Consider the following 15,110-nt stretch of genomic DNA (forward strand, 5'->3'; position numbering starts at 1 on the left):
GTGACAACACAGATGGACCTCGAGGGCATTATGCTAAGTGAAATAAGTCAGAGAAAGACAAATACTGTATGATCTCACTTACATGTGGAATCTAAAAAAAACCTGGACTTATAGATACAGAGAACAGATGGGGGGTGTCCCCCACTAGGCAAAACGGGTAAAGGTGGTCAAAACATACACACTTCCAGTTATAAGACAAAATAAGTCCTGCAGATGTAATGCACAGCATGGTGACTTTAGTTAACAATACTATATTATGTATTTGAAAGCCGCTAAAAGAGTACAGTCATCCCTCAGTATCTGAAGGCAATTGTTTCTAGGATCCCTGCAGATACTAAGTTTCGAAGATGCTCAAGTCCCTTACATGGCATAATGCAGTCAGCCCTCCATATCCACGGCTGTGGAATCCTCGGACAGACAGGGCCAACTGTAGTCCTTAAATGTTCTTATCACAAGAAAAAAAAATTTTTAACTATGTGTGGGAATAGATGTTAACTAAACTTACTTTGGTAATCATTTTGCATTACATACATATGTCAAATCATTATGTTGCATACCTTAAAGCTAATACAATGTTATACGTCACTTAGATCTCAATTAAAAAAAAGTAATGACAAAAATGACACTACATATAATTAGTATAAAATAGTCCCAATAAATAGGAAAAAAATTTAATGCTCTCAAAGTGTTTGATTTACATAGGAGAATTGGAGACATAAAGTTAGAGGTTATATATCTCAACAGATAACTAACTAAAGAAATGTTTCAGTGCAAGAGAAATAGGTTAACTTCAGTTATACAAAGTTTTTAAAGAACTGGGCCTCTTGTTTTCTTTTTAAAATGTGTATCCTGTAGGCCTAAAACCAGTTTACGGAAGAACTCATCCACCAGAGGGAGCCCTTACAAAACAGGAGAAAAAAAAATGTTAACAGTAAAATAGTATATACAACTCAAGGTTAGAATACTTCTTACAAAACAAAATCCACAATCACGTGTTATTTTTCTGAGAAACACAAAATTTCCATCACTGTAACAGACTCCCTCTAGTGACATAAATAGAACAAATACGTACGAAAGAGCTGTAACTCTTCACCCACAGCAAGTCAACTGGAGAAGTAATACTTATTCTTTCCATTCCACACCCACACCACTCCCTTTTTTCCCCCTAAATTAGTTCTAGATCACTTATTTTGAAAATCAGTCACCTATATACACAGTGTCAACAGTCAGCCTGAAACAGTCACCTAATTCTGGGTTCAGTAATTCTAGGAAAGTCCATGTCACCATCAATCTTGGCTTCCCTCTTACCATTTAGTTACAGAAATTTTCTACATGCGATATATCTTGAGGCCATTAAATTTAAATTTATAAACTATAACCAATAGTAGCTAACTATTAATCAGGTATGTATTAATTTTTAGAAAATACCATTTATTAAGTACTCAATAAAAACCTCACAACCACCCCATGAGGTAGGTACTATTACTATCCTCACTTTATAGATGAGGGCACTGAGGGTTATAGGTCTCACTGGTAGTAAAGAATAGACCACAAACCACAGGGCTAAGTAGTGTGCTATACCACAGATAAGAGAGTAACTGAACTTTTTCTTGAGATAACTGTAGATTCACGTACAGTTCTAAAAAAAGAAAAAAGAAAAGAAATACAGCAAGATTCCTTGTATACTTTGCCCAGTTTCCTGCAATGATAACATTTTGCAAAACTACAATATAATGTCACAAACAGGATACTGATAATGATACAATCTATCAACCTTATTCAGTTCTGTCTCAGGCATTTTTAACCAGCCAATACACATTTCCTTTTATTCTACCAATACTTCTAAGTGCGCTACATAAAGATTCTTCAATTGTTTTTACCTCTCTTAACTGGTTTTCACTTACAATTTAATCTTTACAATGAATTTTAGGGTTTCACACTATTTTGTAGTTATGTATCTCAGCATCCTCATTCTCCTACATATGTAAACTTAGTTAGTTCTATTCTAATGTCTCCAAAGCATGGGACTTGAGGTCAAGGATCCTGAAATTTAATCCCAGTATTCTGGCATGTACTTAGCTTTGGCAAGTAATTTAACCTCTCAATATTTCCATCATCTGTAAAATGGGAATAACAGTACCTACTTCAAAGAGTTCCTGAAGATCAAAGTTTGCCTGCAAAGCAGTTGACATAGTACATGGCACAAAGTAAGTACTCACTAAATTTAACCATAATTATTTACTATTCCTTCACCAAGACTTATCTAATAGTAAATCCATCCATTCCAACCTCTTCAACATCCTAACCTTACCTTATATGCCCATCTGTTCATTCATTCAACAAAAATGTACTGTTTACACATAATAAACAGATGAATCAAAAACAGAACTTTTCTTCATAAGAGCACAATTACTAAAATTTAAGGTAGACACCAACAATGCCAAATAAAAGTACAAAGTTCTCTGTTTGATGGTGGAAGTAACACATGACCTGGCTTTTTAAGAGTTTATTCATTTGAAAAATGAGTGAGATATAGCATTTTCTAGAGTAGACATAAGGGCAACTAAGGTACCAAGGGCAAAAGGGGGGTATGGATAGGAAACAGCAAGCAATTCAGGTTGGCTGCAATGGAGGGTGCCAGAAAAGAAAAATAGAAAGTAAGACTAAAGATTGGACAAGGGCAGGGGCTTCCCTGGTGGCGCAGTGGTTAAAAATCCGCCTGCCAATGCAGGAGACACGTATTCGAGCCCTGGTCCGGGAAGATCCCACATGCCGTGGAGCAACTAAGCCTGTGCGCCACAACTACTAAGGCCGTGCTCTAGAGCCTTTGAGCCACAGCTACTAAAGCACGCGCGCCTAGAGCCCGTGCTCCGCAACAAGAGAAGCCACCGCAATGAGAAGCCCACGCACCGCAATCAAGAGTAGCCCCCGCTCGCCACAACTAGAGAAGGCCCTCGCGCAGCAATGAAGACCCAACTCAGCCAAAAATAAATAGATAAATAAATAAATAAATCTATTAAAAAAAAAAAAAAAAAAAAAAAGAATTGGGCAAGGGCAGATCCCGAAAAGCTTTGAATCTAAGTCCAGAATCTAAATTTCATTCTGTCTATAATGAAAAGTCAAAGATTTATGAGAAATGCAGTTATGAGTTCATAATTATATACCCAAAACATTAATGTGCTACAACATGTAAAATAGACTAGAGAAATCTCTACTGTGCCAGTATTTAGAAACCTGCTACTGTATTCAATGAGGTAGGTAAGAAGGAAGGTCTGAAGGGAAAAATACTAACAGAATTGAATCAATACAATTGGAAACTTAACGAAACGTGGGAAAAAGGAAGTGAAGATGATTTAGGTTTCAAGCCTTAGCTGTGAACTGCACTGAAGAAAAATGGCTCCCAGACTTCTCTACAAATCACATATTCATTTTCCTGAATTCTAAACTATACTTTAACTTCTTTACTGGACTGAATAATTTTTACCTGTGGAGTGAAAACAAGTATCTTGCAAGAATATGGTAGAGTAACTAATAGATAGATTCAAGAAATCTAGAAGGCTTGGGACTTCCCTGGTGGCACAGTGGTTGAGAATCCGCCTGCCAGCACAGAGGACCTGGGTTCGATCCCTGGTCCGGGAAAATCCCACATGCCGTGGAGCAACTAAGCCTGTGCGCCACAACTACTGAGCCTGTGCACCACAACTACTGAAGCCTGCACACCCTAGAGCCTGCGCACCGCAACTACTGAGCCCACGTGCCACAACTACTGAAGCCCGCGCGCTCTAGGGCCCGCGTGGTGCAACTACTGAAGCCTATACGCCTAGAGCCCACGTTCAGCAACAAGAGAAGCCACCGCAGTGAGAAGCCCGCGCACCACAAAGAGTAGACCTCACTCACCGCAACTAGAGAAAAGCCTGTGCGCAGCAATGAAGACCCAGCGCAGCCAAAAATAAATAAAAAACAAAACAAAACAAAAGAAATCTCGAAGACTGTAAGTATGCTGAGCAGGAGAAGAGAATGGTGCTTATTACATTTGATATAATATAACATGCTTATTAAAAGTAAGATTAAGGAAACCTGTAATCATTTGTTCATAAAATAGGAACCAGGATGCCTGTACTCACTGGTATATTCCCCAGTGTCTAAAACAGTACCCAGAATACTATTAGCACTCAATAAATAAATTTGTTAAATATATATGTGAATGAGGAAAGAAAAAAGTTATTAAATTTTAAGAAATGTTCTCCACTGGCCTCAATGCTCTGAGGGCTTAATATTCTCTCCCACTCTTTGTCTTATTAGAATGGCCTTCAGTTGCTAACTCTACTTTTGAAAGTATAAATAAACTGTAATATATTAATTTAGTAAAGGTATGATAACCACTTTAAGTAGTACTAAATTATTAACTACTGAAGGTCAAAACAAAAACCTAACATACCATCAGACACAAAGTAATGATATCTGAGATTTCACACAGACTTTTAGGTATCTCCCAAGCTCCATTTTGCAATTTTGGAATTTAAAGGCAAACACATTTGTTACTGGATGGAAAATGTGAATATGTTTCCTTGCAAAGTTTGTCATCTTACCAGGTCTTTCCTTCCCAGTGCCTTTTGACTCAGCAAATTTTTGTATCAAGCTTTCAACTGTAGTGTTAGCCATGTTATTTATAAATTCTTCATGGACCTATTAAAATGAAATAAAGATAAGTTTTTTTCACTTTCCATAAATAGTCTTACTGTATTCAGACAAAACTTCCACAAAACAATTAAAATTCATTATACCAAAATATATATTTTTTGACCCAGAGCCTTTGAAAACTTTCATTTGCCTAACATGCTCTGTTACCTAACACTGTTAGTAGATCTATGGATACAAACCACTTTTTACATGAACCCCTTAACATATGGTCTCACAGCCTTAGAAGTCAAGGCAGTGTCCTGTTCCTATCTTTGAGTGTTTTAGAGACATAAATCTTATGATAAATAAAACTTATACAGCAATGAAAATAGTATTAGAACTTTAGTACCCAAGAATAACAGACTTCATCTTTTTCTACTATATTTCAATGCACCCCAACTGTCATCATTAAGGCACTTTTATATTTTTGGAAAATTTCTAAGCACAAGCTCTATAACTTACTGAAGTTGCTATTCTAAATTTTAAAATAGTAAAACTTTGTAATAAAGAAATATTCAAAAATTGTTAACTTCAGAAGTTTAACTCCATAATTAATTTAAATTATCATCCTTGATAGGATGGTAAAATCCAGGTTATTTTGTACTTAATACATGTAAATACATATTCTTTACCTGAAATAATTCAGTATCATGTTATGAGTTACGATTTTTAGAGCCAGAAGTGAACATAAAATTCTCATGAATCAGTTCAATAAAAGTAAAAACGTACCTGGCCTATTTGTAAATGAATTTCCTTTATAGCATTTGACAAGGATCCTATAATTTCTTTTATATGAATGAGATGAGTTTCTTCAATATCTTGAAATTTCTGGGTAGCGAATATAAAAAATTACACACACACACAGATATATTCTGAAATCAAAACACTTTTTAGAAGTCATCTTAATACAGCTAACCAAATTTAGCAAGTTATCATTATTATTTAATATTTAACAACGCTTCTAGACAAATGAGTCTAGCATCGAAAAATATAGCATCGAAAAAAGTTAACTTTTTGTTACATCATTTCTCAGGCAAATATGACTTTTTCAGAATTAGAAGATACCACAAATTAAAATCTATAATCATGGTCAGAAAATCAGAAGCAGACCCAGAAGAGAACAGTGTCAGAAAACCAAGAGAGAAGTATTTCAGAAACTGAAAAACAATTAGTTGGCAGAGCTAAAACTACAGTTTACTTCTTAACGACTTTACAATCTAGCCCATAGACTTTCAAAAGGTCTAATTCTTGAAATGTTAATACATAGTCTCCAAAAGAGACAGTCTACGGTCAAAGAAATCTGGGAAAGCCTGTATGTACACTCTGTCTCAGCAGTTCTCAGCTGAAGGTAGAGATGATTCAGATGACCTGGAGAATGTTTTCAAACTATAAAACAGATAGATCCTCCACGACTACTTAGGCAATGGGCTGGAAAGAGGTAAGAATGTTGTTTGGAAAAAAAATCCCAGGTTATTCTGATATTTACTCCCCAGGAAGAAAACCACTGCTAGACTTGGCTTCACAATAAATGTATTAAAAACTGAAGTAACTGAGAAAAATACTAAAGTAACAAAACTTGTTGCACTCTGCTTAACCCAGTGTCTTCCAAATTTCTTTGACCACACAACCCTTTTTTTCTTCTTCTCTGAATATCTATTAATATCTCACAGAACAATAATATTCCTCAAAACAGGATTTGGGAAATGCTGAGCTAGTCATTTTCAAACAAAAATACATTTGTCATTTCCAGTGCACAAACCTGATTACCCACTTTCTTGCCAAATTACATCAGCTCTAAGGAGCAGGCCTAAATGTCTGCTATTTTTCCCTAGTTAGTTTATCAAATTAAATTCCCTCACCCCATATTTAATGTCCAATTTTCTTCAGCACTGAGTTACGTGATCAGAAATCACTAAGCCAAATAATCATGTCTATTATTTGTGTAAAGGGTCTGAACTTCTAAAAAAAAAAAAAATCAATTATGGTGAAATTATAGTTTTGGCAGTAATGCAACAAAGTCCAAAAACTTAAATCCATTTTATTCATGAGGAATGATAAGAATTAAAATAGAGTGCTTGTCTTGACTAATTTTGACCAAGTCCAATGAGAATACCAATACTGCAAGATCCTGAATGACTCTTAAGAACTGAGGAACGTTCAGGAGGAGCATGATCCTATTTTACGTTCATATTATAAGAATTCACCCTCGGCTTAAATTTCTGCAATTTAATGAACAAGAGATCTTCTCATAGACAGGCAGTCCCAAATCCAGGAAAGCTTGGTCAAACAGCCACTAATTTCAAATGGATGATCCCTAATTCCAAGGAAACTTGTGCCTTCTTCTCATTCTCTTTTGAAACACCTACGTTGAATAAGTCAGATCCTTAATAATTTAGAAATATCTTGAAGCATGAAGCCAAACAGAAACTAAAAGCATGATTCAGCTACAGTCTTGAAACTGTGCTTTATTTTTGGTGGGAGGGCACTGCTAAATATCAGAATTCCTCAAAATTAGTGACTACGAAATAAGCTCAGAGTTATTCAGCAGTGGGAACATAGTATCAAGTGTTTGAATATAAATGAATAAACCTTCTTGAACAAATCAGAGTTTTTCCTCCTTGCAATTTCAAATTCACTGTGTTCATATGTACTGTTATATTAGTTATTTTTTAAAAAGTACAGTTTTGTCAGCCACGAGAGATATAGAAAAGCACTCTAATACTAAAACTCCTTAATCTGAGGGTGTTGCTCAAGCAAATCTCAAATTTCCTTGAACTAGCCATCAAACTGTTCAAAGTAAACAAAATCTCCTTACTGTTTCAAGTTTTTTTAAGTGTCATTAACCGACAGTGGTGAAAAGCATAAGCACAGAGTCACAATTTTAATCATGCTTATTCTCAACTCAAATGAAAAAACTTACATCACAAGTACTCCAAGTAAATTCTAACTTCTTTCACCCCAGGTAAATATATGTCCTGCCACCCAAATTTCATTCTCACTAGATTGACAGGCCCCTTCCCACTGGGATTAAGTCAACCCGCTTGGCCTGGAACAAAAGGAAAGTAGAGAAGCAAAAGAATTCTTTTCCCTTCTAAATAACCCAAAATAAAGTCTACTGTCTATTAAGAAACAAAAGTTAACCTGTCCTACAGTTGTGTGTGTGTGACACAGACAGAGAAAGACAAGGAGGGAACACGAGAAAGAACACATATACACGTCAGCACAGTACAGCATCATCTTTATTTAAAAGCACCATGGTTAAACATCTGCTCAAACAAATTAATGTTTCCATCTTGGAATTGGCAAGATAAACAGTTAAAATGCAATTTGAAAAAATGTAATGAGGAAGCAGAAAGAGATAAGGAGAGGGAAAGATGAGTGCTGAAGATTCTTTATAAGATAATATATACAAACAAAAAACACTGACTCTAACAAATTCTAATTTGTTCTTTCAATTAAATAACTGAAAGGCAAACATTTTCACTGATAGAAACTAATCATTTTGATAGGAAATTAACAAATCAATAACTGCCTTATAAAGGAGTGTTCCTAATGATTTAAAAGATAAAAGAGAACTTGCTGAAGTCTACAATGACCTCAGTTGCTATAGAAACTGAAACTTTTTATCTCACTAGAGATGGAGCCTCATTTAACAAACTAAACCCTTCTTGAAACATTATCATTTCCCAGCTGCCATGACATTACATTTCCCAGTTTTCTTCCTTCTCTGGCTTCTCCTACTTGGGTTTCAGCATCTCTTCCTCTCCCAAACTGACAATGATGAACCTCTCAGAGCTTGGCCACTATTTCCCCACACTCTATCCAAGGTGATGTCATTACGGCTGTGTGTACTGTCCAGCCCCTATTTTATAAAGGCCCAATCCTTTATTCAAAACCTTTGGGACCAGTTGTTTTGGAATTTAAATATTTTGGATTTTTTAAAATAAAGATAACATGGTGTTGTTACCATATATCTCATAATACTACCAACAGGATCTGCAGTGGCATCTGTTTATCGAACACTAAAGGAAAACATGTATATTCAGTCTAAGTAGGATAAAGAGACTATAAATTAGCCTCACATCGGTTCAAGTTTTGCTGCCAAATGAGTTCTGGAAAAAACAAATTTTTGGTTTTCAGAGCTTTTGGAATTCAGAATTGTGGATAAGGGATGTGAATATTATGTCCAGCCCAGATTACTTACAGCCTCCAAAACTGCCCATTTGATGTCTCCACTTAGGTATATGCAGCTCAAAATTAACATGTTCAAAACTGAACATCTCACGCTCTTCCGACCCCTCAAACTAACAACTCTTCATCTAGCCTTTGCCATTCATCTCTATACACATAGGCTTACAAGCCAAAACCTGGAAGAGATCTTGAATCCCTTTAGAATTCTCCCATTCACCCTACCCCTGCCACCTCCAAATGCATTCACTTGTCTCCTTCTCCAAGGCCACCACACTGACCCTCATCCTTCTCACTGGACTATGATACTGCCTTCCAAATTGGACTCTTGATTCTCCTTTGGCCTCACTATAATCCATTCTTCACGAAACTGTCAGAATTAGCTTTAAAAATGCAGACCATATCATGTCACGCCCCTGCATACAGCTCTTCAATGTATTCCAACTGCTCTGGGAGAAAACCTAAACCCTCACTAAAGCCTGGTCCTTGATTATCTCTTTAACCTCATTTCTAACCACCATCTCTCCTTACTCAGTTTCAGTAAGCATTTTTTACTTTCTAGAATGTGATCTCTCTTTTACACATCTGGGTCTTCATATCCACGGTCCCCAATGCCTAGAACACTCCTGCCCTAGAATGAGTCTCTTCCTGGCTCTTCAAATCTCAGTTTTAAATGTTACTTCTCCAAAATGGACTTTCATTAACTCTCTAATCCAAATTAGGTCATCCCTCTTATTCTATCTCATGGAAGCTTGTTCTTTTCCTTTGTAACATTTATAATAATTTGTAACTTTGTATTTAAGCATATATTTAATGTCTGTCTCCCTCCCCTATACTGTATACTCCATGTACAGCAGAGAGAATTTGTTTTATTTACGTATATATTGTATACACCCAGCATCTAGCACAGTGCCCACAACACGGTAAGTAGAGATGGATGCATTATGCCTGCACACAAGCATGTAAGCCGTCTGTTTCTGAGGTGTGAATCATTCACCACTCCAAGCGAGAAGACTCCCTAGAATCCAAAAAGTCAGATTCATAAAGTTCTTCTTCACACTTACAGAGTGCCTACCATGAGCTGAAAACTGTTTTAAGTGCTGAGGAGATTGCAGTAAACAAATCAATCCCTGCTCTTACAGAACTTATATTTTAGTGGGGGGAAGACAGACAACAAAAAATATGGGTAGAGGAGCCAGTGTGCTCCACCATATTTCTAGCCCCTCAGACATGATGACCAAGAATGTTCTAAGAAGAGGATCCTCCACCAGCCTCAGTGCCAGAATGAAGAGCTAAGCCATGATGGACAAGTAGCGTGATAACAAATAAACACTTGCTATTGTAAGCCACTGAGATTTTGGGGGTTCTCTGTCACAGCAGCATACCATCCTATCCTGGCTGACAGTAAATTAAATGCATGGTGTCAGATGATGACAGGTGCTAAGGAGAAAAACAAAACAAGAAAAGAGGACAAGAGGTGAAGGTAGAAGTCCTGGGTATAATTCATAAAAGCACCCATCATAAATCTAGGCCTTTAACTAAGGCTCTAAGAACATCAAATTGAATATAATTTATCCCAAGCGTATAGGAAACAGACTTTTTTTAACTGATTGTCTGTCTTCCCTTACTAAAATGGAAGTTCTATGAGAGCAGGGATTCTTGATTGTTTTGTTAACCACTATATCCTCAGCACTGAGTCATTTCCAGTTTTCTTAAGTATAAGTCAATTTTAAAACCCATACATAATCATTACTGTCTTCATCATCTACCAATGTCCTCATTTTCTCCAATGCTCTTTAAACATTCCAGTCAATCTGAATAATCCCTTATGATATTATAACTATTGATTCTTGGTCTTCAATCTCCAAAACAAGATGTATATTTTTAAAACAGCATTATTAGAACACTGAGATTGTGCATTTTAACATTTTCTAATACTAAAAAAATTTATGACAGAAAAATTATATTATTTTTATCAGTAATATAATTTATTATAGTTTATAAACAATAAACACAAATATCCTGTTTTAGATTTAAAGACTTAAAAATACCAACCTGAGCTGTTTCTGTCATTTTCTGTTCAAAATCAGCTTTTGCTAATGCATATTTTTCCACATAGAGTTTATAGGTATCCGTAGCTTTCTTAGATTTAACAGCTGCCTGTAACAAAACAGAAACATTTTGAACTATACAAAATATTTTTTATTTCCTGATATAAGTTTATATGAAATAATAATTTAAGTGCATTTTAAGAAATGAGGCCTATGTTGAGTTCAAGCTGACAAAAACTAATACCTTTTTTCAAATCCTCCTTAGCAGTATTTTTTGTTACGGTCACACAATAATGCAGAAATTAAATGCTAATTCTCTTGTCTGAGGGAACGTGCTTTAAAAAGTTTAAATACTCTCATTTTATAACTCAGAGTAAGATCACACAACCACATAATAGTACAATGTTACTAAAAATTCAACGAACAAAAATGTGACAATACCCTCAGAATATGCTTGACACTCCTTTACACACCTGTGAGTCTGCCTTCCTTCCACAACAGATATTCCATTTAATGTCTGATCAATGACTATAAAGCTAGCTCAAAAGTTGAAAAAAAAAATCAATTTTCCTTGAGGTTTCTCAGTTTCCACTGTGCTCCAGAAAATCTATAAATTTGTTTTTAATCATTGCCTATTTTTCAAGAAATTGTTACTGCATTATTATAGTTCTAATTTTATCAAAGTTACTTATTCAATAAAAACTTAATAATATGTTAAATATTAGGCAGTGAGGAATATGAATACAAATTATATAGGGATCTTTTCTTCAGGGACTTCATAGAAGAAGTATAACCTATACATAAACAGCTAGAAATTGGTGGAAAGTAACAAAGAAGTAAAAACAAATGGAAGACGGACATTAAAGAAGAAGAAAAACTATGTGTCACTTGTAGGTTGGGGCAGACATGTGGCTATCAAGAAACCTGATTATTCTCAAAGGGCTGATCAATTTGGATACAGGAAGTTTGAAGGGAAGGGGTGTTGAAGTAAATAAGAGTTTAAAGAAAAGCTACAGGATTTCAAGATAAAACATCTCCACTTTCATGATGAGGTAAGAGCGGGTCTGCTACGAGTGAAGAAGAGTAGGGTAGGGTTGGGAACTTCAGGAGAATAAAGTTTCAAACCATGGCTGTGGAGAATGCAACTGGTAATAACTACAGGAGTAAAAGTCTTGCAAAGAGCCACTGAGGGCTAAGCTGCAAAACTTGGAATTTGTGCAGAGCCAATCAGAGCCAGTAGGTAATTATCTCCAGCTATGTTCAGGAGTCTAAGAATAAGTATTAGAAACAGAAAGTTGGGTTTACCTGGAGGTTTGGGGTTGGCAAGAGATGCATACAGTCTTATTCTCTAAAAAGGCAACTCTGTACTCTCTCTAAAATATAATTGCATATATTATATTAAACATACATGCTTTATGCTTGTGGGCCTTCTTAAATAAAGAATATAGGATGCCACTTTATCTTGTAGTGTATCAAAACCGTATCTTGTATCAGAACTGGTTTCAGAGCCAAAAGAAACTGGATTCAACTTCTAGCTCTACCAATTACTACCCAGTTGACTTTGTCTTTGAGTTTTATATAGTTCTCTCATTCCTAAAATGGAAATACCACATATTTTTTTTAGAGCTTTGGCACAGATGAAATGTAACTTATGTAAATGCTTGGGACAGGGACTACAAAATAAATAGTATCTGCTATTATTATGGTTTCTAAAAGGAACATCAACAGGAACATACATCATTATATTTTGCTGTTACATTTTGCTGTTATTATATCTAAGTAAGTGTCTAAAACCTACAATGATTTTCTAGTTTGCTCCTATGGACCTTTTTTTAAACTCTCTTCCCATTGTCTAGCCGTATGACATTATTTTATACTACCGTTAATGTACTTCCTCTAACATCCTTGCCCTTTCAAACATTTAACCATTAGATGAGATGGATATTTAGAGTTTACAAACTACCTTCACGGGAAGTCCAGATAACCAAGTTTGCTAGAATTTATTTTAAAAACAATTTTAATGCCATGGTTATCTGGGTTTCCTTTTGGATTTTGTTATGCCAAGAGACTTGGAAGAAGAGAATTTCTTCCAGCTACCTAAATTTTCAGTCTATACAAGAGTAACAAGCAACCCACAGTCCATGGAGTGATTTTTAATGACACAGTCTAGCAAAATGATATATTCCCACTGGGAGCCCCCTCTTCTTTGCTTCTTCTTCATCCTAACACTACTCTTTTTCTCTGCTGCCTATTAAGTTATTGACTTATAATTTATGTGTCGGCTATTGATAAATACATGAGCTGTGATCACTCCTAGAAGTATTTGAAATTTGAAAGGAAATTCATAAACAATGGAAAAGTCCCCCAAAATATAACTATAATGATTGTGTCCATACTTTTTAAAGTAATTTATTCCATGGGATCTTTCCTGTTTTCTTTTTGCAGGTTCTACACAAAATAAGACACCTCCCCTTCTAAACTTACCATTAAAACCTTTCTCTAGCAGCCCCTTGTTCTGTACTATTCAATAAGTCTTAGCTCCTCAAAAAGAAGGAAGCTTCTTGAAGACAGAGGGGATAATATGTACTTAGCCTTTAAGAACCTTCATAACATCTAGCATGATGACAGGCACACGTTAGAAACTAAAACATTTATTTACTATGGCATACAAATTCATAATCCAACAATCAGAAAATATGTGAATGAACCATGTAAAAAGGGAAGAACTGAGTCTATAGCCTATATTTAAAGTAAACTCATAATTTTTATTATACTAATAAACAGGAAAAGTTCAATTAATATTTTGCTATAATGATTATTTTTCCTAGTAGATACATATGCTGCATTGTAGACAACATAATGGTTTCTCACTTACAAAAAAAGAAATAAGATACTCTTTATAAGTTCTAATATATTTTTTACATCAGCTTTCACTCTTCAAAGGTAAACATCGTATGTCAGAATAAGGAAATTACATACCAACTTAAAGAGGCATCTTAGAAAACTGGCAAAAGTAGTACTTAGTAATGAATAAATTTTTTTTAAAGAGTTTATTGATTCACAAGGCATTTTAAGTAATGACAAAAAAAATTTAAAGAAAACTAAGGGTATCCTATAAAAGAATATAGAGGACACTTTAGAATGTAATCGTATTCTGGACTTCCCTGGTGGCGCAGTGGTTAAGAATCTGCCTGCCAATGCAGGAAACAAGGGTTCGAGCCCTGGTCCAGGAAGATCCCACATGCCGCGGAGCAACTAAGCCCGTGTGCCACAACTACTGAGCCTGTGCTCTAGATCCCACGAGCCACAACTACTGAGTCTGCGTGCTGCAACTACTGAAGCCCACGAGCCTAGAGCCCACGCTCCGCAACAAGAGAAGCCACTGCAATGAGAAGCCCACGTACCGCAACGAAGAGTAGACCCCGCTCGCTGCAAACAGAGAAAGCCCGCGCGCAGCAACAAAGACCCAACGCAGCCAAAAATTAAATAAATAAATAAATAAAATTTTAAGAAGAATGTAATCATATTGGGAATATATATATTTTTTGAAAGCAAGAAACATCTCTCATAGGAAATGACTGTACAGCAACACTCAGTTAAGTCAAAATGACTTTCTAAATGGTATCTTTGCTTAGTAAAACTGTAAATTCTTAGGGTAGACTCATAGAAACTAAATGCCCCAGTAGTAACAAACTTGACCACTTTTGTAAAGTGATTATTAAAAGGGAAGTTGGAGCATAGCAACTTATGCTTTAAAAGCAATAGCTACATTTCTTCTCATAAACAAAAGATTGGCCTTAATAGATTACCTACTGATAACGAAATAAATCCTACATTTTATTCATTTCCTTCGCATTATAAATAAGTTTTCTGATGTACTACCAGAAATATTTCTGTTTAAGTGTCTATAATTTTTATAGTAAACTCCTATGAATCAAATACATACACATAAAATAAGTACTTTGTCATAGTCCACAAATATGAGTAACTTCCAAATGGTGCTTTATAAAAATAAGGGTTTGTGAATGAAGATGAGAAGCGTACTATGTCATAATAGCCAATAAGTATTTATGTTTTCAAGTTCACCAAAGGACAAACAGTTCAAAGATCTATGTTTTAAAAAAATCTACATTCATGTTAATAAAGAGTTTATTTATTACAGGCCAAAATAAATTATTTACTTAGGCTTGG

At 35.4% G+C, this 15,110-nt stretch overlaps 1 protein-coding gene across 4 annotated transcripts in view; it reads right to left on the minus strand.

Annotated features, from left to right (window-relative positions):
- The window catches only part of FCHO2 (FCH and mu domain containing endocytic adaptor 2), a 112,591-nt gene that overhangs the window by 63,185 nt on the left and 34,296 nt on the right, over positions 1-15,110 (minus strand). For all 4 annotated transcript variants that reach the window (XM_082457158.1, XM_082457160.1, XM_082457157.1 and 1 more), the window contains 3 exons: positions 10,924-11,028; positions 5,410-5,508; positions 4,590-4,686 (listed from right to left, as the gene is read on the minus strand). In XM_082457158.1, coding sequence (XP_082313284.1) covers positions 4,590-4,686; positions 5,410-5,508; positions 10,924-11,028 — 301 coding nt within the window. The remainder of the gene's footprint in view (positions 1-4,589; positions 4,687-5,409; positions 5,509-10,923; positions 11,029-15,110) is intronic.

The sequence above is a fragment of the Balaenoptera physalus genome (assembly GCF_965194825.1).
Source record: "Balaenoptera physalus genome assembly, chromosome: 3".
In the NCBI taxonomy this organism is placed as follows: Eukaryota; Metazoa; Chordata; class Mammalia; order Artiodactyla; family Balaenopteridae; genus Balaenoptera; species Balaenoptera physalus.